The 20,924-nt window shown below is 44.3% G+C and overlaps 2 protein-coding genes across 3 annotated transcripts in view; one reads left to right on the forward strand and one right to left on the reverse strand.

Moving 5' to 3' along the window:
- Positions 1-18,310, reverse strand: part of FARS2 (phenylalanyl-tRNA synthetase 2, mitochondrial) — a 203,221-nt gene extending 184,911 nt beyond the window's left edge. Inside the window, exons 1-2 of one of the 2 annotated variants that reach the window (XM_035126401.2) lie at positions 18,176-18,305; positions 15,969-16,021 (exon numbers count right to left, since the gene is read on the reverse strand). The gene's annotated coding sequence lies outside the window, so the exon portion shown is untranslated. Of the gene's footprint in view, positions 1-15,968; positions 16,022-18,175 lie in introns of both variants that reach the window. The other variant, XM_035126402.2, reaches the window with a different exon arrangement.
- Positions 18,311-18,353: 43 nt separating this feature from the next.
- Positions 18,354-20,924, forward strand: part of LYRM4 (LYR motif containing 4) — a 47,801-nt gene continuing 45,230 nt past the window's right edge. The window contains exon 1 of the mRNA XM_035126405.2: positions 18,354-18,532. Coding sequence (XP_034982296.1) covers positions 18,447-18,532 — 86 coding nt within the window. The 5' untranslated portion in view covers positions 18,354-18,446. The remainder of the gene's footprint in view (positions 18,533-20,924) is intronic.

Consider the following 20,924-nt stretch of genomic DNA (forward strand, 5'->3'; position numbering starts at 1 on the left):
AAGAGTCATTGTAAATAGCAGCAACACAGACCATCAATGGGACAGAAGTTTCTTAAAAGGAATCAACACTATGAAGAGAGAAAGAAACACAGGTTCAATTTGATTTCCTGGAGGATCAATACTGAAAGGGTGCCCGGCCCATGCCAGAGATATAGGGCTAACAGTAGTTCAGCACCACTTGCCTCCAGGCTGTCAAAATACATTTGCAGTCCACCAATAAGAGGCCAGATACCTTAACAGTCCTGTTGCTGTTATTCAGTGACAAGACCTTCATTACACGCCAACGGTGACCCTCTGAGATGGACAGGAATAGCTTGACAGCTGCAGATCTCAAGTACTAAGAAAGGTATTACATTTTAAACAGTAAGAAATAATGAAATACTATTCCCTAAGGAATATAATGAGATTAACCGAGACACCTACTGAATAGGCCATGGCAGTCTCCCATTATATGCCAAAGATATCTCCACACAAGGGTGATTGTAGCAATAAATCCAGCAGGCACTCCAGATCTGCTGGGTTGTTGCTTTTTTTAATGTGCCCTAGTTAACAGGACCAACATCTCCATTGTTAAATTTGGTACAAGGACAAGTTCTCGCCCGCTCCGAGCCAAAGATGCTCTTTGCAGGATGGAGTAGAGATCTTCAGTTGGGTGAACGTGTGAACAGGCCCCAAGCTGCAAGAAACCACTTTATGGTAGTCATGTCAATGGTTCGTTAAGCACTGTATTCACCACCATGACTGGCAAGAAAACAAACAAGCAAAGTATCCACCCATGTAATATTGTGAGCATTCTTGCTCATACAAGTGACATCACTTTACTGCAAGGATCCTGTCTCTTATGCGTTAGCCCACTTTCAGTGTGCTATGTGTCACTTTCATAACCTGTGTGTGCCTGCAAAATCTCTAGGATGCATATAACTAAAAATGCATTCTCGAACATAATCCATTCCGGAAGTCGGTTCGACTTCCAAAACATTTGAAAACCAAGGCACGGATTCCGATTGGCACAGGTGCCCTGGAAACAATAGCCAACAACCGCCGCATCAGACATTCGGCTTTCGAAAACCGGAACACTTGCTTCCGGGTTTTCGGCGTTCAGGAGCCGATTTGTTCATCAACTAAGCCAGGGGTGTCAAACTCAAATTCATCGGGGGCCGCATCAGCAGTTTGGTCACCCTCAAAGGGCCGGTTGTGTCTGTAGGACTATGTGTCCACTCTTTATTATCATAAATTATTGTCACTGCATTCAATTATTACTGTTTTTTGTAATAAGGTAAGCTCATTCCCGCCCCCACGCGGATCACATTCCTGCGTCGTGGCGCGTGTGTGGGAGGGGATGTAAACTAGGGAAATTTGAACAAAAGGTGGGGATCGACGGCTTGGGGGGGGGGGCTCAACTAAACCTTCGGCAGGAAGGAGAAAGCCACTGCTGGGATTAAAAACCTGCAGATGGAAAGAGGGCTTCCCTCTCCTGCCCTGCGCACACCCAAACCCCGCTAGGCAGGATGCCACACGCTGCAACCCACCCCATGCTTTGGAGAGGGGCAGGAACATGCGGTGCAGCGCCAACTCCCTGCTTTGCTTTTGCATCCTCCCCCCTCAGCGCCAGAGTCCCTTCCCCTCACGCTGAGGGAGGGCAGCGGATTTCCCGAGGAGGAAGGCGGTGGCAGCCCCAGCGGACGTGCATCTTCGCCTCAGAGCTGCTCTTCCCCCCACCGGGACTGCAGGCAGAGGAGGCTTGAAAACCTCCCCCCCCCAAAAAAATTCCCCTCCCACCTACTCAAACCGCGAGGCAACTCCATCTGGAGCCCTACATCACGAGGGGCTGAGAGGAGGCGGCGAAGAGCGGGAAGAGCAGGAACCCGTGCCGTCGCCGCCGCCTCCCTCCCGGCCGCCCCCCGGGGAGCAGCTCCACCGGAACTGAGAAGCCAAAGGGCGGCTCGGGGGTGGGGGGCAGAGCAAAAGCCAGGCACCCTCCCGAGTGTCTATGAGGAGAAAACGGGGGAAAAGGGAAGAGAAACCCGGCTCCATCAAGAGAGCGACTGTTGCGCTTCACCTACTTCCCCCTCAGGCTCACTCTGCGTCCCTTTCACCCGCTCGCTCACCCACCTCCCGGATGCAGCCGAGGAGAGGAAGGGAAGCGGCGGGCGGCAGCTCCCCAGTGCCGCCTCACTCGCTCTCGGAGACAACAGCAAAGCCCGCTAAAAAAAAATCCAGCGCTGCTCCGTCCCGGCACCAACTTTGCCGGCGGCGCCTGTAGGGCTTTCCTACCTCCTTGGTGGGCTTCCTCCTCCTCCTCCTGCATCTCACTTCCCCGTCTGGCTCCAGAACTACTGTCAGCGGCTATTGTCGTCGGTGGCTACGTGGGCCACATGACGAGGTCTGGCGGGCCGGATTAGGCCCCCGGGCCTTGTGTTTGACACCCATGAACTAAGCTGTTCGAGAACCAAGGTTCCACTGTATTCCAGACAGACAAGAAAACCAGTGTTAAAAACCAAGATATATAAGCCTGGCACAAAATGTCACCTTAAACCAAGGTTGCAGTTGCCAAAATAGAATGTCTAGTTGCCATTTTGAGGCAAGACGGCTCTAGTCTTCTTTTATTTTTAATGATTGAATGTCTGCGATTGATTATCAGCTAAACATCTGGCTAGTTCAGATGACAACTTTGAGCTAGGTTAAGAACTTTGAGAACTTAAAGAAGAAAAGTCACTTGATCCAGGGACAGTCCACATATATACTAGCTTATTCTGACCTCTTTTTCTTAATGGCGACACGGACCATTCATAATGTAGGGATATTCCTCACAACTGTGAGCAGGGCAGTGGGGTGGGGTAAGTGAAGACTAGCTACAACAATTAACAATAATGTCGGTCCCTATTCAGGCTGCACATAAAAAACATCTTGGTTCCTGAAATTCATTCTGATTGTGCAGATTAAAGTAACGGATAGAATTCGAGAGGGTGTGTTGCTAGTGTGTGAAAACTGTCAAGATCCAATGATCCCCAGGCATGCACCTCCAGATGGAAGAGACGTCAGGTGCCATCCTGGTGCCTGGCTAATTTCGAACACTGAATAAAAACATCAGTACAGGTTACTAAAACTGCAGTGTGTGTTGCAATTCTGGACACAACCACCTCTTCACAGAGCACCAGCTGCCAGAAATCCTAAAAAAGTTATATTGACAGCTCTTAGTGCACTGCAGCACTTGGGAAAAGGTCTAGGAAAAAGCAAGATTCCCGAGGCACGTTAAAAAAGGGCAGTCATTTGATTGTGGCACAAGTTCTTGGACAATACAGCCTGCTTTAATATTACTCTTTAATCCTCTCCACATTTTCACAGGAACATAGGAGGCTGCCTTCTGCTGAGTCAGACTGCCAAAGTCAGCACTGCCTACTCGCACTGGCAGCGGCTCGCAGAAGATATTCCCAGGCTAGACCTGGAGACTGAGCTTGGAGCCTTCTATATGCAAGGAAGGAGGTCTGTCGCTAAGCTACAGTGATTCTAAAGCCTGCCATTATTTGAGCCAGTTATACAATTGCTAGTCTGTAAAGTCTAAATGGGTAACTTTTCCTTGTAAGCATATCTGCTTCTCTGGGGTGAGGGAGAAATCCCCCCCCCAAACCAGGAGTTACTCAAAAATTAAATTCCCATGTACTGAAATCATATGTCAGCCATTTATTATGAAAACTCTATCCGGCTATTCTCCCTGCTGCCTTTAAAAAAAAAAAAAGTTGCCATGGCAACTGCCATATAGCATAGAACATATGTTACTTCTGAAGCAGACATTACCTTCCAAAATAAACACAGTATGAGCACAAACAAGCCTTTGCATTCTGCCTGTTCCATCTGAAATGTTTTCTAGTGTCACTAAACATTGCAAATGGTGGAGGGGAGCATGAAGCTTATGGCCTCCAGGCAAAGTATGTTTCTGGCCTACAGATTTTTTTACTAAGTAGTTCCAAATACCAGAAGCTGGTAGGCCAACCTAGGGCAGAGTTGAAGGATGCAGGGCCAAGTCACTCTTGCTACTTATATACTTGTTATCCAACAGTGTATTCACAAATGTCTGAAACTGCAGGAAGCACATTGGTGGCACAGGTTCTCTGGAAAGTTCCTCTCCCCTGCAGGTAAAACACAGCAGGAAAGGCTGTGGCTGTCGCAGGCCACATTCATACCACACATTTAAAACGCTATGATACCACTTTAAAGAGTCACAGCTTCCCCCAAAGTATTCCGGGAGCCGTCACTTGTTAAGGGTGCTGAGAGCTGTTAGTGCCGGATTTAGGGTGGTGTGGGTGGTTCTCTCCCCCACCCCACAGGGTGTCAAGCTGAGGGGGCGCAAAACTGAGAAGATCCGTAACTGAGAAAATTCGACCCCAAGGAGATCCCCTATAATATGCCTCACAGAGCTACAATTCACAGAGTCCCCTGGGAAAAGAGATTGTTAAACCACTAAGGGAACTGCAGTTCTGCAAGGGAATAGGGGTCTCCTAACAACTCTCAGCACCCATAACAAACTACAGTTCCCATAAAACATGGGGGGGGGGCACAACTGTTTAAAATGTTATCATGGGGCTTTGAACATTGGGTGTGAAAGTGACCATAGTGTCTTTCACTGCTGCATGCACATGCCACTATAGCCTGAAGCAGTGGTAGGCAGCTAACCACCACAAGGATTTAAAAAGCAACGCCCTTTAGTCTGATTCAGTTATGGGTGACTGTACACGTGTTGAATTCTGAAAATAATCATCCTCTGAAGATCCGAGACAATAAGCACATCCTCCCTGATGGTTGGCAGGGCTGGCCAGAGCTGATGAGAGCTGGAAGCCCAACAACATCTAGAGGAGAGCTTTCCAAACTGTGTGTCGCGACACATTCGTCGCACAAACGATCCCTGTGCTTCTCGCTGGGCTCGAAAGAAATTCGTTTAACCTTCGGTTTGTTAGTAAAACTGAATTACTGTGTCACGAAATGATGCACGTCTAAAAAGTGCGCCACCAACATGAACAGTTTTGGAAAGCTCTGAACTAGAGGACACCACATCGGCTATCCCTGGTCTACCACAGTACTGAGCAGAGGGGGACACAAGAAACGCCCAATGATCTGGGGAGGATGCTCCTTCCTTTCAACTCGTCTAAGCCTCTCACTAGTATTTTGTAGAAACAGTGAAGAGCAGCCGTTCCCCAAACAGATGACCTTCAGATGCTTCAGACTCAACTTCCATCGGCCCCTATCCATGACCAATGTTCATGGAAGGTGGAAGTTGTGGTCACAAACATCTTGAGGATATGAGACTGGGGAAGGTTGGCCCAGAGAAGGAAATCAGTAAAAGCAGACATCACCTCATAATAGCAGGTCACACAAAACAAGCATTATGAAGTATTACCATCTCATAGGGACATGGGTGGCACTGTGGGTTAAACCACTGCGCTGCTTGGGCTTGCCAATCGAAAGGTTCGAACCCCGCGACGGGGTGAGCTCCCGTTGCTCGGTCCCTGCTCCTGCCAAACTAGCAGTTCGAAAGCACGTCAAAGTGCAAGTAGATAAATAGGTACCGCTCCATCAGGAAGGTAAATGGCATTTCCGTGCGCTGCTCTGGTTTCGTCAGAAGCGGCTTAGTCATGCTGGCCACATGACCTGGAAGCTGTCTGCGGAAGCGGACAAACGCTGGCTCCCAGCCTGTAAAGCGAGATGAGCACCACAACCCCAGAGTCATTCGCGACTGGACTTAATTGTCAGGGGTCTATTTACCTTTACCTTTCCAACTCATTAAAAGAGCATTAGGCCAAAGTTATACATTCCTATAGCCACAGAGAGCAGGATTTCCCGTTGCATTTCCCATTGATGGTGCTATATCAGACGGCATCAACTTGGGGATGCTACCACCATCCCACTTAGCAAAAAAAGGCAGCTACTTCTGAGGAGAAGAGAAACTCACAACATGACAACGTTCCACCAGATGGTGAGCACCCCAACACATTTTGAGGGGGCGGTGATTCAACACTGGAAATTGTCAGTGGGGGTCCAGATACCTGTAGCCTGGTATATCTCTTTAAATGAGGCATCTCAAGATTTGCTAGCCATTCACACTGCCTTAGGAGATTTATGATAGGCTGAGGGATTAGAACAAACAACTCGTGCAAACTGGGCAAGGATGTCACCTTAAATTATCTCAGGGAAAAATGAAATCTCTTTCAAAAAATGAAGCTCAGGCAATTCCTTTAAACTTCAAGACTTCATACAAGGGAGAGACAATACACTTTGGATTCCTTTTAAGATATTAAGACAAAAACATGAAAACGAGGGTTATGATTTTTTTTTGTTTCTTTTTCTTTTATAAACATTAAGGGAACTGCAGTCTTTGGCATACTTCAGAATCAAATTCCTAACCCAGGCTCCCAAGCTTCTTTATATTGGGTTCTGAAATGGAAAGCGAGAATAAAATGGCCAAGATCAAATGAATGCAGCGAGCGGAAGCAGCAGCGAGAGAGGAAAGAGCAGAAAAAAGAGAAAACCGCACAGGGCCGTTCCAGATGGGAAGGAAATTCTCACATATCTCTTAGTACTAAAGCAGTACCGTCCCCATGTGGGCTAGTAATACAATTTGCTGCATCTCCACTGATGGATGCAGGAGTGGGAAGCCTTGACGCAGGGAAGAAGACAGGCTGCAAAGGGATCACCTGTCTGCTGTTGTTTCTTCCTTTAACACACACACACAGCGTACGTGCTTTCGCGCTTTGGACAGGGTTGAGCACACGAAACAGGCTGGGGAGGAGTCCTGCTCAACAGTGTGGCAGGGTCTCCTTTTTAATCTAACAAGGCTCAATATGAACACTCTCAGCACGTTGCAGTGTACTCTCACCAAGTACAGTGGGGAGTACTCAGTCTCTATCAGGCAGGCAGTAAAAATGATGAAAAAAATGCAGGTTTTTTTTTAAAAAAATATTTAAAGGTTTCAAAAACTACACAAACGTGGGAGGAAAGCAGCATACAGCTGGCCACCAGGGACATCACTGGCACTAGCCAGTAGGTGCTTGTGATTTTCCCGCAGCCTACCGGTAAGTCTGTGTACACACCATATATTTAAAACACATTTCCCCCCCCCCAAAAAAAAACCACCCCACAAAGAATTGCATGAAGTCCTGGATTACTCCACAGAACTACAATTCCCAGCACTCTCAAGAAGTTCCCAGGATTCTTCATGGAGGGGAAGTGTTCTTTAAATGTATGATGTATGGACAACCTGTGTTCACCCTAATTCAGTGCTCTGGTGTTGAAGGGGGGGGAATAGGGTGAAATATAGGTACTTTGAATATTAGTAGTGCATGATTAGAGAGAGAAAAATGTTGCTTTATCCTCCAGAGGGACCATGCTCTCCACTGCAGGAATACAAACCTGGTGACCATAGTAACAGTTGCTCAGGTATGCCTGGCTAAAAACAAAAGATAGCCAGAGTTTTCATCATGTGAATGTTGAGTGTAGTGAGCCTCAGCTTCATGCCTTCTCCCTTCCTCTTCTGTGCATCAGAAGAGAAGAGAAAAAACACCCACTTATAGTTTTAAGCAAACTTTTTAAAACAAATGGTTCTGCATTAAGTCAATTCAGGGAACAGTGTCTTGCTTAAACTCTAGTTAGGCAATTGTGGTTTCTGATCCTGGTTTGTCCACTAGCTAGATTTTAAACAAACCGCAGTTTCCCCCTTTGGATGAAGAGCTGTGTTTTGTTTCTTTTTAAATGAAAAAGAAAGCAGCTTTTTCACAAAGCAGAAAACCAACCGGAAGGAAAACCAAGATTTCTAAAACGATAGGTCAGCAGAGTTGCTCTATTTCAAGCTTTGTTTCTCCTATTCCAGATTTTGGCAGTGAGTTTTTCATTTGTCTCCTCATCAAATCCTTCGCAAGGTTTGAAATCTGAATTTTGAGCATGCTTAGTTGAAAATACTCTCGCCTAGGAAATGGAAGGAGGGTGGAGGGAAAAATCCACCCTTCAGTAGACTAGGAAGCCTCACCCTATTCCGTTTCCTCTGAGTTGGATTCTCAAAATGTTTAGGTCTTCTGTGCCCTCCATCCAAATATGAGTGCTGAAATTCTAGGGCATAATGCCTTCTTTAGAAACAAGAAAAGTGATGTTTAAAAACAGTATTTTACGGAGATTCTCGGTCCAATGATATCCATAAGCCTAAGGGTCATTACTGGAAGTCCAGGCCACCCATTTAAATTAATTCATCTAAAGAGTACCAAATCCTTGTTTTTATAGAGGCAGACACTTTTGCTTAAGGAAACCCTAGGGTGGTACTCATGCAATCTAATCCCAGACATAAGCTATAGCAGGGGTAACCAACACGGTATCCTCCAGAGATTGTGAAGTGCAACTCCCACCAACTCTAACCATTAGCCATGCTGGCTAGGGCTGATGCAAGTTGGAGTCCAACAGACCCTGGAAGGTTAACACACTGAGCTTCTGAAGAAGTGTGCATGCACACGAAAGCTCATACCAAAATAAAAACTTAGTTGGTCTTTAAGGTGCTACTGAAGGAATTTTTTCATTTTACTTCGACCCAGACCAACACGGCTACCTACCTGTAACACTGAGCTATAGCTTGCCAACTATGGCCTAGTGGAATGCAGGGTTCAGGAAGAAATGTATGCCTTTTTCTCATGGCAGGTGGTAGTTATTCTTTGTTCATATAGACAGTACCTTACAACTTTTTATACAGGTACTTCATTTTTACTTCTAGCAGCTCCCCTCTGTGGAAAACAAAAAGTACTGCAGGCTGAGTGCTAGCTCTTCCCTTAATATTCTTCATTTTACTTCTTCCTGCTATGCACAGAAGCCGTTTCTCTGGCATGAACGTCTTTCATAGTGTTAGTAGTCATGATGCAGAGAATTGGACATGCCATTGGGTCCCGCTAGTTGCTTTGGGAGACAAAGATGTACAAGTGGAAAGTTGTTTCACAGCTGATAAAAGGAAAGCAGGTGAAACAAGACTCACTTGCTGTTCTGCAAATATGTAAAAGTGGGCTGGAAAGGTCAGTGACTGCTTACCCAAGCAATGCAGTTATTTATTACCTTAAGACAGCATATGTTAAGAGGATTCTGCAGAAGCGAACACTCACAGGAGGAGAATGCCCCTTTTAATAGATATGTTATTTTTAAAAAAAATCTAAATTGCCCTGTACTCAAAACAGAATCCATGACAACAACAGTACAATAAAAACAACAAAATTAATCACAAAGCAATTTAAAAACGGATCAACACCAATAAGCAACCTAAGACAAATGTAACTCTTTTAAAAGGTCTGGATAGAAAAGAGAACAAGCTTTAACCTGGTGCAGAAAAGGCTTGTGTTGGTACCAGTCTAGAGCGAGAAATTCCAAAGTCGGAGCACCACCAAAGAAAATCCCTACTCCTTAATTCACGCTATGAGCAGTTCAGCAGCTGAGAAAAGGACCTTTGCACTATTACATTCAGAGGCCACGCTGCTCACTGGGGTTTGAGAATATTACACCCATCCTGGCCTAACTGCACTGGCTGCCAACTAGCTTCCAGACCCAATTCAAAGTGTGGTTTTGACTTATAAAGCTTTAAACAGCTCAGGACCTCAATATCGCAAGGGCTGCCTCTCCCCATATACAGGCGAAACTCGGAAAATTAGAATATCGTAGGAAAGTGCATTTATTTCAGTAACACAACTTAAAAGGTGAAACCAATATACGAGATAGATGCATGGCATGCAAAGCAAGATATGTCAAGCCTTTATTTGTTGTAATTGTAATTATTTGTCATTAGGCGGGTCAATTATAAATGGAATGTGATTAATGAAATGTAATAGTGATGTTTATTTTTGTATTATTGTAACTATTTGTTTTATTGCTGTGGAATTTCCAAAAGAAAGCATTTGTAAAAATTAAAAGAAAAAGAAAAAAATAATAAGTTGCATTACTGAAATAAATGCACTTATCGACAATATTCTAATTTTCCGAGTGAGTTTCACCTGTGAACCATCCCGAACTCTGTGTTGATTATCTGAGGTCCTTCTTTGAGTGCCTCCTCCATGTGAGGTCCGGAGGGTGGCAACACGAGAACAGGCCTCTCCTGCAGGGGCTCCTCATTTGTGGAATGCTCTCCCCAGGGAGTTTCATCTGGCACCATCCTTAAAGACTTTTAGGTGAAAAGGTTCTTCTTCAACCAGGCATTTGGCAGATTAATATTCTGTGTCTGTTGGTGGGGGTGTTATTGTTTTGTAATAAATTGTTTTGTAACAAATCAACCGTAAAGGCACAAATAAAGGGCAGTATAAACAAATAAATAAAATAAACACAGGTCTCCCACGATCCTGCTACAAGCTAATGAGCACTTTTGCATGGAATGATGGGGAAGACCAAAGATGGAGACACCATAAGCACAGGACCTTCATTCCACCAGTAGCAATGCTACTGGGACATTTGCAAGACCTATTTCCCCAGAGAGAACGTATTTGTGCAACCAGTTGCAAATCAGAAAGGCCTAGTCCCTTTGGCGCTGTTTTAAAAACACTTCCCAGTAATACGTGGTTGTAACATACAGGCTCTGGAATGGTCACTACAGTAGATGCAATAGACTACAACTTCCATCAATCCCAGCCACCATGGATGATGGTAGTTGTAGCCCAGCCAGTGTTAGAAACCGGGATGGGTTGTGGGTGCCAAAACATAATGTCTGATCGCCCCGCCAGGGGGTGGGGGGGCCAGCAACACTTATTATTTATTATTTTGATAAGCGTGAACTAATACGCAATTCACATATGTGACACATTAATATCACATTTTTAGCAGAAATTGTTAATACATGTTTAATTTGGTGTTTACAATAAAAATATTGGTACCATACTTCAGTTTTCAAAACACTCTACTCCTTATTGTTAAACTCCTTAACATATTGTCTATCCTTAACATATACTTCAAGGCTTCAAAGCACATACATTTCAGTAATCCTTGAGTGTCAACCAGGCACAAAAAATGGCACCCAGAGTTTTTGAGGGGCTCACAAATGGAGAATCTTTAGGCGCAAAATACGCCTGGCACCCTGCTAGTTCCAAAACCTGAGCCCAGCTGCAACATCTGGACAGGAACCACAATGGCTATTAAAGAGAAATCTCTAATCTATAGAGGGACCCAGGTGGTGCTGTGGTTAAACCACTGAGCCTAGGGCTTGCTGATCAGAAGGTCGGCGGTTTGAATCCCTGTGACGGGGTGAGCTCCTGTTGCTTGGTCCCAGCTCCTGCCAACCTAGCAGTTCAAAAGCACGTCAAAATGCAAATAGATAAATAGGAACCGCTACAGCGGGAAGGTAAAGGGCGTTTCCATGTGCTGCTCTGGTTTGCCAGAAGCAGCTTTGTCATGCTGGCCACATGACCTGGAAGCTATACGCCGGCTCCCTCGGCCAATAATGCGAGATGAGCGCGCAACCCCAGAGTCAGTCATGACTGGACCTAATGGTCAGGGGTCCCTTTACCTTTACCTTTACCTCTAACCTATACTCTCCCCTCCACAATGTGTGTATGTTATACTATATTCTAGTTTGCCTTCAGAAAGCACCAAGGAGCTCCCAAGAGTCTTCCATCCAGGCAATGAAAAAGCCCACTTCTCCTCGGATTTACCACGGTTATACAATCAGACACTTACTCGCTGCCTTGCAGGACATCTTCAGGAGAAGAAAAGACTAAGGAGTAAACCCTACACAAATCCAGAGTGGAGACCCTAAGACAGATGGATGGTGCCTTGCACACGTCCTTCTGGGAACCCCTGCAGCCAAGCTGGTGCCAAAAGTATTGCTCTCCTTTCCTTTGGACCACATCAGCAAAGCCAAGGGGAGGTTTTGTTGTCTGGGTAGCCCAGGACCTCCACACACACTGCCCAGGCTTTCGCTCCAGGGAGGTCACTTTGGTGCAGCTAACACAGCGAAAACAAGGCGAGAGGCAGCAGTTATGAGTTACTCTACAGCCACAGCAGGTGCTGTGATTCTCCAGTAGTTTGACTTCACCCCAGAGGTGCACTTCATTTTCTCGACAGACAGATGCCAACAACAACAATCAGACACACTCCGAACACTGCTAACCTGCATGTGTCTACTCAGCAGTAAGCCTAATTGAGTTCAATATTCTTCTTATATTCTTAGGTACAAATTTGCAGAGCAGAAGTTCTCTCATTTCTACAAATGTCCGTTCGCAATCCAAAGCTGATTCTGAAGCAAGGAACATGTAAGCCTTTCCAATAAGAGCTTTGAAGTAAAGTGTCCTGGTAACAATGTGGCATGCAATAAAATAGCTTTATATTTAGGGTCCTTCAGCCCAATCTATACTGAAGAAGCTACTTCTGAAAATCCACCCAACACAGCCACTTTTATCTAGGAAAACAGTATTATCATTTGCACATACCATAAGATAAAGGTGAGTGGGCATAACAGTGCCTTTCAAGAATAAAATTGGAAGTGATCCTTGGGAAAGTAGAAAACTGAAGCCCCGTGACAAGGCCATGGGACAGAATAACCACAGATCTGTGAGAAATTCAGACCAAACTAAGGCCTTGTTTGTGTTCATTTCTATTACATTCAACTTGCTTCCAATGCAGTCATGTCAAACCACCACCTACAGAGAAATTAATGAGGGGGAAACTGAAATACTTCTTTTTGTTATTATGAAGGGATGATTTATTGACTAACAGAGATTGCTAGTTTCAGTCATTTTTTATTTTGCAGAGAACTCATCTGATTTTGACATCTCAATGCTAGATATAACTTTCCAGATTAATATGTCTTCTAAAATTGTATATCCAATTCACACACATGCACTTTTCCTCTTCTTTTATTCCTTCAAGCTATTCAACTCTTGGTTAGGTTTTGTTTTAAAACACAGCCCGACACATTCTTTTTTATAGAAACCTATTTTGCATTATCAAATGTAGCTACTTAGTCAACACATTATTGATGCAAAGAACAAAAATACAAAACAAGAAGGCTGGAAGTTGGAACTGACAAATTAGCACTTCAGAACCCCAACTGCCCACTCACCCATGCTGATGGTGACGGGGGTCCACACTCCTTACAAAATGCTTCCAGCAGTGATCCCTAGTGGTCTTGTGCCCATGGAATTCCCACCCCAATGAGGTGTGTTTCACCCCTTTTAGGAAACAGGTTAAGACACATCTTTTTCAAAATGCTTTCAGAGGAATGGGGTGAAGAATAGTTTGTTGATCTCCTATAGTCGGATTTGTAAATGCATAATTTCATGCTGCCTTTTCCTATTGTGTCTTAAGAGTTATACACACATCCTATGTAGTTGTGGCATTTGTTTGTATTTTTATTGTAGTGTACGACACTGATAAATACCAACCTACATTATTTTTACAAAGAATTCTGGACCAGTCCTGGGGAACGTTGTCTAACATAGCTAGCAAAGTATGATGCCCATTAGGGGAAAAAAATACAAGCAACAAGAGATGGGCTTTGTTTCAGCAACTCCCAGCTTAATAGAAAAAGTGTACAGTGGTACCTTGGTTTTCGACCAGAATGTGTTCCGGGAGTCCGTTCAACTCTCGGAACCGTTCGAAAACAAAAGCGTGGCTTCCAATTGGCTGCAGGAGTGTCCTACAGCCAATCAAAAGCCGTGGAAGCCACGCCGGATGTTTGGCTTCCAAAAATCGTTTGAAAACACTCACTTCCAGGTTTCGATCATTCGGGAGCCGATTTGTTCAGGAGCCAAGGCATTCGGCTTCCAAGGTATGACTATACTTTGTCAAGATTGCTTCATACTGAGCAGTTCTTGGCCCTACTGTTCTCTCCTAGCCTCTCTAACACTCTCCCCGAGCCTTTCTTCCATACTTCCTGTTCCTCCTTCAAAGTCCTCCCCTGCTACTGCTGGGTTTACGTTTCATCTTCATACATATTTCTACAAGCTGACGCTTTCTGTTCTGTTTTTAAAAGCTGAAAAGAGGCATGACTAAATGGAGATAAACGACAATGCCACGAAAGTTGGTGATTATTCAAGCACGCATGAAAACGATCACTGCAAAGTAACTGAATATCAGAGAAACACATGCTATCACTCCCTCTCCCCAAGAGGACAGTGCTATGTCATAAAACTGAAAGGACATATAGCAAAAAATAATTTAAGCAGTGTATGAAAACATTACAAATATGCCCTAGAGAATGCAACAGCTGCTCTATCCACACAGTTCCATGATCTCTACAGGTACTATGTTCAAATTCATTAGTCTGCTACTACAGCTTTAGACTATTATTAAGTATGCCAGATGGCAATGTTTTTATATCCTCTTCAAGTTGCTCATTTATCCTGAATTCACATAGAAGGCAAGGAAAAGACCAAACCAGGTTCTTGTCCTGCTAACTCTTCCCTCGGAGTCACCAGAAGTCCAGAGGCTCAAGGAACTAAAAGTTCTGTCCCATTCTCCATAACTGCACTGAGTAACTTGAAGTATGCATGGTTAAGACCAGTCCTCAACAGAAACTGACCCATGCATTACAACAGGCAGGTACAACAGTTCAGGACCACAACTCTTACCAACATACATGTACTGTACACGGTTTACAGCCCCTAAAGCGGGTCTAGTAGCCCACCAGCCACTGGTGAAATACTGTTCCCATCAACCCCAGCAAGCATGATCATGGAATTATAGAATTGGAAGGGACCCCAAGGGTCATCAAGTCCAACCCCCTGCAATGCAGGAATCTCAGCTAAAGCATCCATGACAGATGTCCATCCAACCTCTGCTTAAAAACCTCCTTCTTTTAGGAATTCTAGGTGCTGAAATCCCAATGGCACAGAAAAGACTATTTATAATTGCAACCACAGCTGCTCGGATGTTAATGATCCAGAGATGGAAAGAAGACAAAGTCCCTACCAGAGAAGAATGGCAGATTAAGTTGATGGATTATGCCGAAATGGCAAAAATGACCAGAAGAATCAGAGACCAGGAAGACCAAAATTTTAATAAGGTAAGGAATGGGGGGAAATTTTTAATTTATCTTAAAAACAACTGTAAACAGGTAAAATCATTAGGAGGATTGGAATAACAGTTGTAGTTTAATGCCAAAATTTAGATATAATGGAGACGTAAAATATTTGTATTATTATAAAAGATGCAGGAGGAAATATTTAACAAAAGGACCCACAAAGGGGAGAAGGGAAGTTCAGGAGATTCCTTGGAATCTTGTTTTTATGTTGGTTGTTGATGACTAACTGAAAAACTTTAAACTGAAAAACTAAATAATTTTATTTTTTTAAAAAACCTCCGAGGAAGGAGAGTCCAAAACCTCCTGATGGAGCCTGTTCCACTGTCAAACAGAAAGTTCTTCCCAATGTAGGAATCTCATTTCTTGTAATTTCATTTCTTGTAACTTGGATAGTTTGGTTCAGGTCCTCGCCTCCAGAGCAGGAGAAAACAAGATAGTGATAACCACCAACTTGGATGGATTTAAAAGAGGATTAGACAAATTCATGGGTGCAGCAATAAAACTGCTAGCACTTTTGCAAAGCTAAACAGGGTCTGGTATGGTTTCAGATTGGATGGGAGACTGAATGCTGACATTCCTGCATTGCAGCGGGTTGGACTGGATGACCCTCAAGGTCCCTTCCAAACTCTACAATTATATTATTCTATGGCAAGGCTATCAATGGGTTCTAACCATGATGGATATGTTTTGCCTCCAAGGTTGGAGGTATTATGCCTCTGAATGCCAGTTGCTGGGAATCACACATGGGGAGAACGCTATTGCCTTCACGTCCTGCTTTTGGACATTTTGGACAATGAACATCTGGTTGGCCTCTGTGGGAACAGGATGCTGGACTAGATGGGCCTTTGTGGCCTGATCCAGCAGAGCTCTTCTTAAGATGCCAAATGTTCCCAAGCCACCACTGTCACCACCCAAAAAAGTATATTAATAGAAGCATGGTTTCTAGGCTTACCTATAAGAGTCCCCAGCAGTTTATCAGTCTGTAATAATCAACTGAAACGATAGCTGTAAAAAAGGGAAAGGGTAGACAGAGAGAGAAACAACAACAGGAAAACACATTATAATGAGGACACTCCTAGTTCACAGAACCTATCACAAACTGCTTTTTAAAATGCCTTCACTTTGAAAAGGTTTGCTGTGAAGGAAGGGCTGGTGACTGCTCCAATTGGGAAAAACTAAGATGAATTATTTGGTTCTTTCTGGAAGAAACGCTTCGGCCTCCAACTTCAACATAGGATATTTTCAATTAATTAACTTGCAATTAATGCTTGAACAAATGAGATACAAAAAAGTGCATAAAGAAACAAGGAAGAGAGATACTCTTTGAAATAAAGAAATCATAGTGGTACTGCAACAATAACAGCATTAAATAAAAGCGTCCTTCCATAAATCCCAATGTGAGCTGAATATCCATGCAGTAAACAATAAATTGAAAGCAAACTGCATGAATGTTATCAGATTGCTTTCCTTTTCGTCTTGCATGACTTGCATTCATTAATTTTTCCATAGCTGCTAATACCCAAAGTTGCCAAGTCCAAATTTCCATCAAATCAGTCTTTAGTGATCTCAAATATCTTGCTATAGTAAGCCCATCTGCTGTCTCTAAATAAGATCTTTTTGAGATAGGTTTTGAACTTCCAGATCAAAGAGAGGGTGATTTTTTGATTGGGGGGGTTACAGATTGACCTGTAATTGCTCCTACCTTGAGAAAGGCTTTGCCCCCAAATTGCTGCACTAATGGGCAATTCCATCACAACTTCACTAAGAGTGAGTTATTTGACTTGGTTATTTTACTAAACAATAAAGGATGCATATAAAACCGATTTAGAACTTTCAAGGCAGTTTCCCAAATTTTGGTCAAGGTTGATCTGAAACAGTATTTCCCAAACCTGAGTCTCCAGCTGTTTTTGGACATAATCCCATCATCCCTGACCACTGGTCCTGCTAGCTAGGGATACCGGTAGTTCAAATACAGCTGGAGACTCATGTTTGGGAAACACTGATCTAAAATGTGTTTTACACCAATTCCCCCCCCCCTCCATAATTATCTTCTATTGATTCTCCAGTCTCGTTCTCAGCAGATTTTTAATTTCTCCAAAGAAACCATCACAGCTTGCACTTGGATATTATACAGTAGTTTCCAGAGATAAGTCCTTTCCCCTTAGTGTTCTTTATAAATTAAATGTTGAATGCAATTAATTTCATGTTCTTAAACTAGTAATTTTTATATACAGTATATAAAAAGTTTTGCATACGCTTCTATTATTTCCAACATTTGCTTTGCTTACTTTTTCCAATAAAAGAAAAAGAATTAGAGAATATGCACTACACCCCATAGGACAAAAGTTGGAAACTAGACACAGCAAGTATGGGGCTTGCCAAACGACAAGTTAGGAATTTCTGAGCTGGTGTACATGTCGCATGTTCCTGTGCTTGCAAGGTCCGATAATATGCTGGGTTCAATGGGGCTTGTTCCCAAGTGTGCATGCTTACGATCTGCCCAGCGCTACGCAGTTTTTTAGTTGCAAGGAGTTCCCACTTAGTTAAATGGGAGCAACTGGTGAGAATCAGTTTGTCAGTTTCACAACAGATGGGACTCAATTGTGGGGAAGGTAAGCAGGTAATGCAAAAAAAAACAACAACCATAAAACCAGTTACTGTATATGGCAGGACTCTTAATAGCTACAATGAATACATGCAGAGATGAGTCATCATCAAACCTCAGTGTGTGTTTCAGAGCAACTTATGAAAGAGCGCATGCCCATACAAATTGTGTATATGGTACAGTATACTGTATAGTTTTTTGTGCAGGGATTAACGATTCATGCAAAATGAACCATGGAAAGGGAAGAAGGGAAGTCATTGATATCTTAAGGATGTAAAAATTAGTATCTTAAACTGTAAAAGAGAAAACTTAATAAAAATTATATGCAAAAAAGAAAGCCAGCAGCTAAGCAACTGGTTTCTTTTTCGAGTTGCTTTGGACGGGGGGGGGGGAGGTATTTGCTGGGCAGAGTCAGGCCTGCGGGTTTTAAACAGGGGACGGGGGGGACGACGACGCAGGGGAGGGCAGCATTATTCCCTCCCCAGGCTGCGACTGAGTCCCCTGCACAAGAGACGGCCCCGCGCCTCCTTCCACCGCCCGCCCCTCGGACTCACCTTCCTCTCCTCTGCAGCCTCTCCAGGCAGTCGCCGAAGCTGCCCGGGCTGCGCCTGACGCGTCCGCGGCCTTTTCCCGAGCGGAGCCTTCAGCCCCGAGATCGCGGCTCTTTCGTTCGGAGAGCCCAGCTGGCTCCGCTTCCCGCGCAAACCCCGCTCCGGAGCTCGGCGCCGGCTTCCTCGCCGCTTCCGGAGTCAGGCCCCGGCGGTGGCTGCCTCAGAGGCAGGGGCCTTCGGCGACTGCAAGGCCCGGCGGCGGCGTATTTGCAACATGGCAGCGTCCAGGCGGGCTCAGGTGCTGCGGCTCTACCGGGCTTTGCTAAGGGAGAGCCAGAGCTTCAGTGCCTACGGATACAGGTACGGGAAAGGCTTCCTCCGCCTTCGGTTTGAAGGCCCCTCGCGGCCCTTTTCCCTCGAGCTCGGTGGGGTTTCCCCCTCTCTGAAAATAAAAGGTGCGTAGTAGGTTCTGCAGCCTTATTTATTCTCCAACCCAATGGGGGCTGCAAGCTGACTTATCCCTACTGACCTGGGAGGAAGCCCCACTGAACTCGAGGCTGGAAACGAACTGGGTTGGGGTCCTGGTGGCGTCTAAACTTGATTTGGAGGGTGGCTGGGGGCTATTTGTTTTTTGTGTGTGTGTGCTATATTTTTTTGTGCAAGTTTTTAGAGATTCCCCTGTCCACCAAAGGGGGGGACCTTTATCTTTCACCAGCAGCTAAAATATATTGCGGTAATTCCTGTTTGATGTATTGGGGTTCTTAACGGGAACTTTAAAAACAAACAACACGCCTTTGTATACAAAAGTTACAATTTCGGAAAGAAACCTTACTACTGTGGTTCCTTCCTGCCGTGTGTGTACCTATGTTTCTGTGTTAAATCTGTTGTTGGTACTGTATTATTATTTATTGCATTATATGCTGCGTATCTTTAATCGAGAGCTAAAAGATATTAATTCCTTTTTGGTGTATTGGGATTCTTGGAGGAACTTAAAAGAAATACAAAGCAACACACACCTTTGTATACAAAACTTAGCATTTCAGAAAGAAACCTTACTGTTCTTCCCTGCAGTGTTCCTGTGTTAATTGGGACTTCCTAGTAAATCTGTTGTTGTTTATGTTGTTTATTACATTTACGTGCCACATTTTATCCAAAGGAGCTCAATGTGGTGGACATGGTTCTCCTCCCCATTTTATCCTTATAGGCCAAGAGATGGTGACTGGCCCAAGGTCACCCAGTGAGCTTCATGGCTGAGCTGGGATTCGAACCCTTGTCTTCCAACACTAACCATTATGCCATACTGAAGTGCAGCCTTAGGGAGCAATTCTTTAGCCAGATCCCCTGGGCTGAGCAGGTTAGAATCCAGTAGGTCTCCAGCTGAGCCAGGAGACTCCAGAACAGCATCCTCCACTCAGCTACAGATACTTAGTTTAAGCCCTGAAAAGGGTAATGACATGCCAGGGACCAGCCTAAGTGGGGCTTAGGCTGGAAGCTAAAGGCCTGTTCACTAGGTCAGGTGACCTGGCAACTCCGCTTACACCAGCCCAAAGGGTGGTATAACTCAAACAGTATTTTAAATGCTTGTTTTATCTCTGTCAGGCTTAGGTCAGTGCAGCCAGCAGCAGCCCTGCTACTGAGTAGGTTTGGATCTGCTGTGACTTTACACCAGTTCCTTGAGTATAGGATTGCTTGTTGGGCTGCCTAAGTGTACCTTGACCCCAGCCCTTGAAAGACAGGATAAAAAAAATCAAATGAGTGAGAGTTACCTCTGGAATGGAAAATCACATAATTAGTTGCCTGGTAATCCATGTCTGACCTTCATATGTATTAGAAAGGAACAGTTTAAACTTTAAGGTGTGGCATTTACCCCCACTCTCAGGACAGCTTGACCCTAGTTGCAATGGCTTTTTCTATCAAATTGTTGGTACAGCCCAATCCAAACAAAGGTAGAATGCCCCTGAATGCCGGTTGCTGCGAATTGCAAGTGGTTACATAATAAGGGAAGGTCTGCGACATGGAAATAAATGAACACCATGTCCCTTGGTAGCTCCTATTATTTTTAGTGGGAGGAAGCCAGGGCTTTGTAGTTAAGCATCTGCTTTGCATACAGAAGCTCCCAAGATCAATCCTCAGCATCTCTGGGTAGGGCTGGGAAGGACTCCTGCGTGAAATCCTGAAATGCTGCTGCCAGCCAGTGTAAGACAATACACTGAACTATATAGAACAATGTGTTGATTAAACGCAAGGCATTTTCACAGCTGTAATGGAATTGGCATTGTTATTGAATGGCTTGGGATTTCTACATGCTTGTTATTTTTTGTTCATATGAGCCCATATGATGTTCCTTGCAATGAGCCTTCTGGCACATTGTTTTTAGAAAAGCATTTTACCAGCTTATGCATTCACTTACCGTAGGTTTGATCTGAAAAACAGAAGTATTTGATGTACTGCCGCAACTTGCCTTCCTGCAACTTGTTCTTTCAATCAGAGGTTGTTACTGCCATTGTAACTACAGAGCAATCTTGGGGCCTCTTCTATGCTAGAGTTTGTGAAACTTAATGAAAGCACTCTTGTGGCGGATATTGTGCTCCCTTCAGGTTTTGAATTGCTTTTTGTTTTTCTCCATTGGTTTTCGTGCCTGGGTGCAGCAGGCGGCAGGCAAAGTAGATTCCAAAATGGAAGTTAAAACAGTTGAAGTGCAAATCGAAAACAAAGACTAAGAGGCTGGAATCGAGAGATGTGCATGAGGGCT

The sequence above is a fragment of the Zootoca vivipara genome, chromosome 8 (genome assembly GCF_963506605.1).
Source record: "Zootoca vivipara chromosome 8, rZooViv1.1, whole genome shotgun sequence".
NCBI lineage: Eukaryota > Metazoa > Chordata > Lepidosauria > Squamata > Lacertidae > Zootoca > Zootoca vivipara.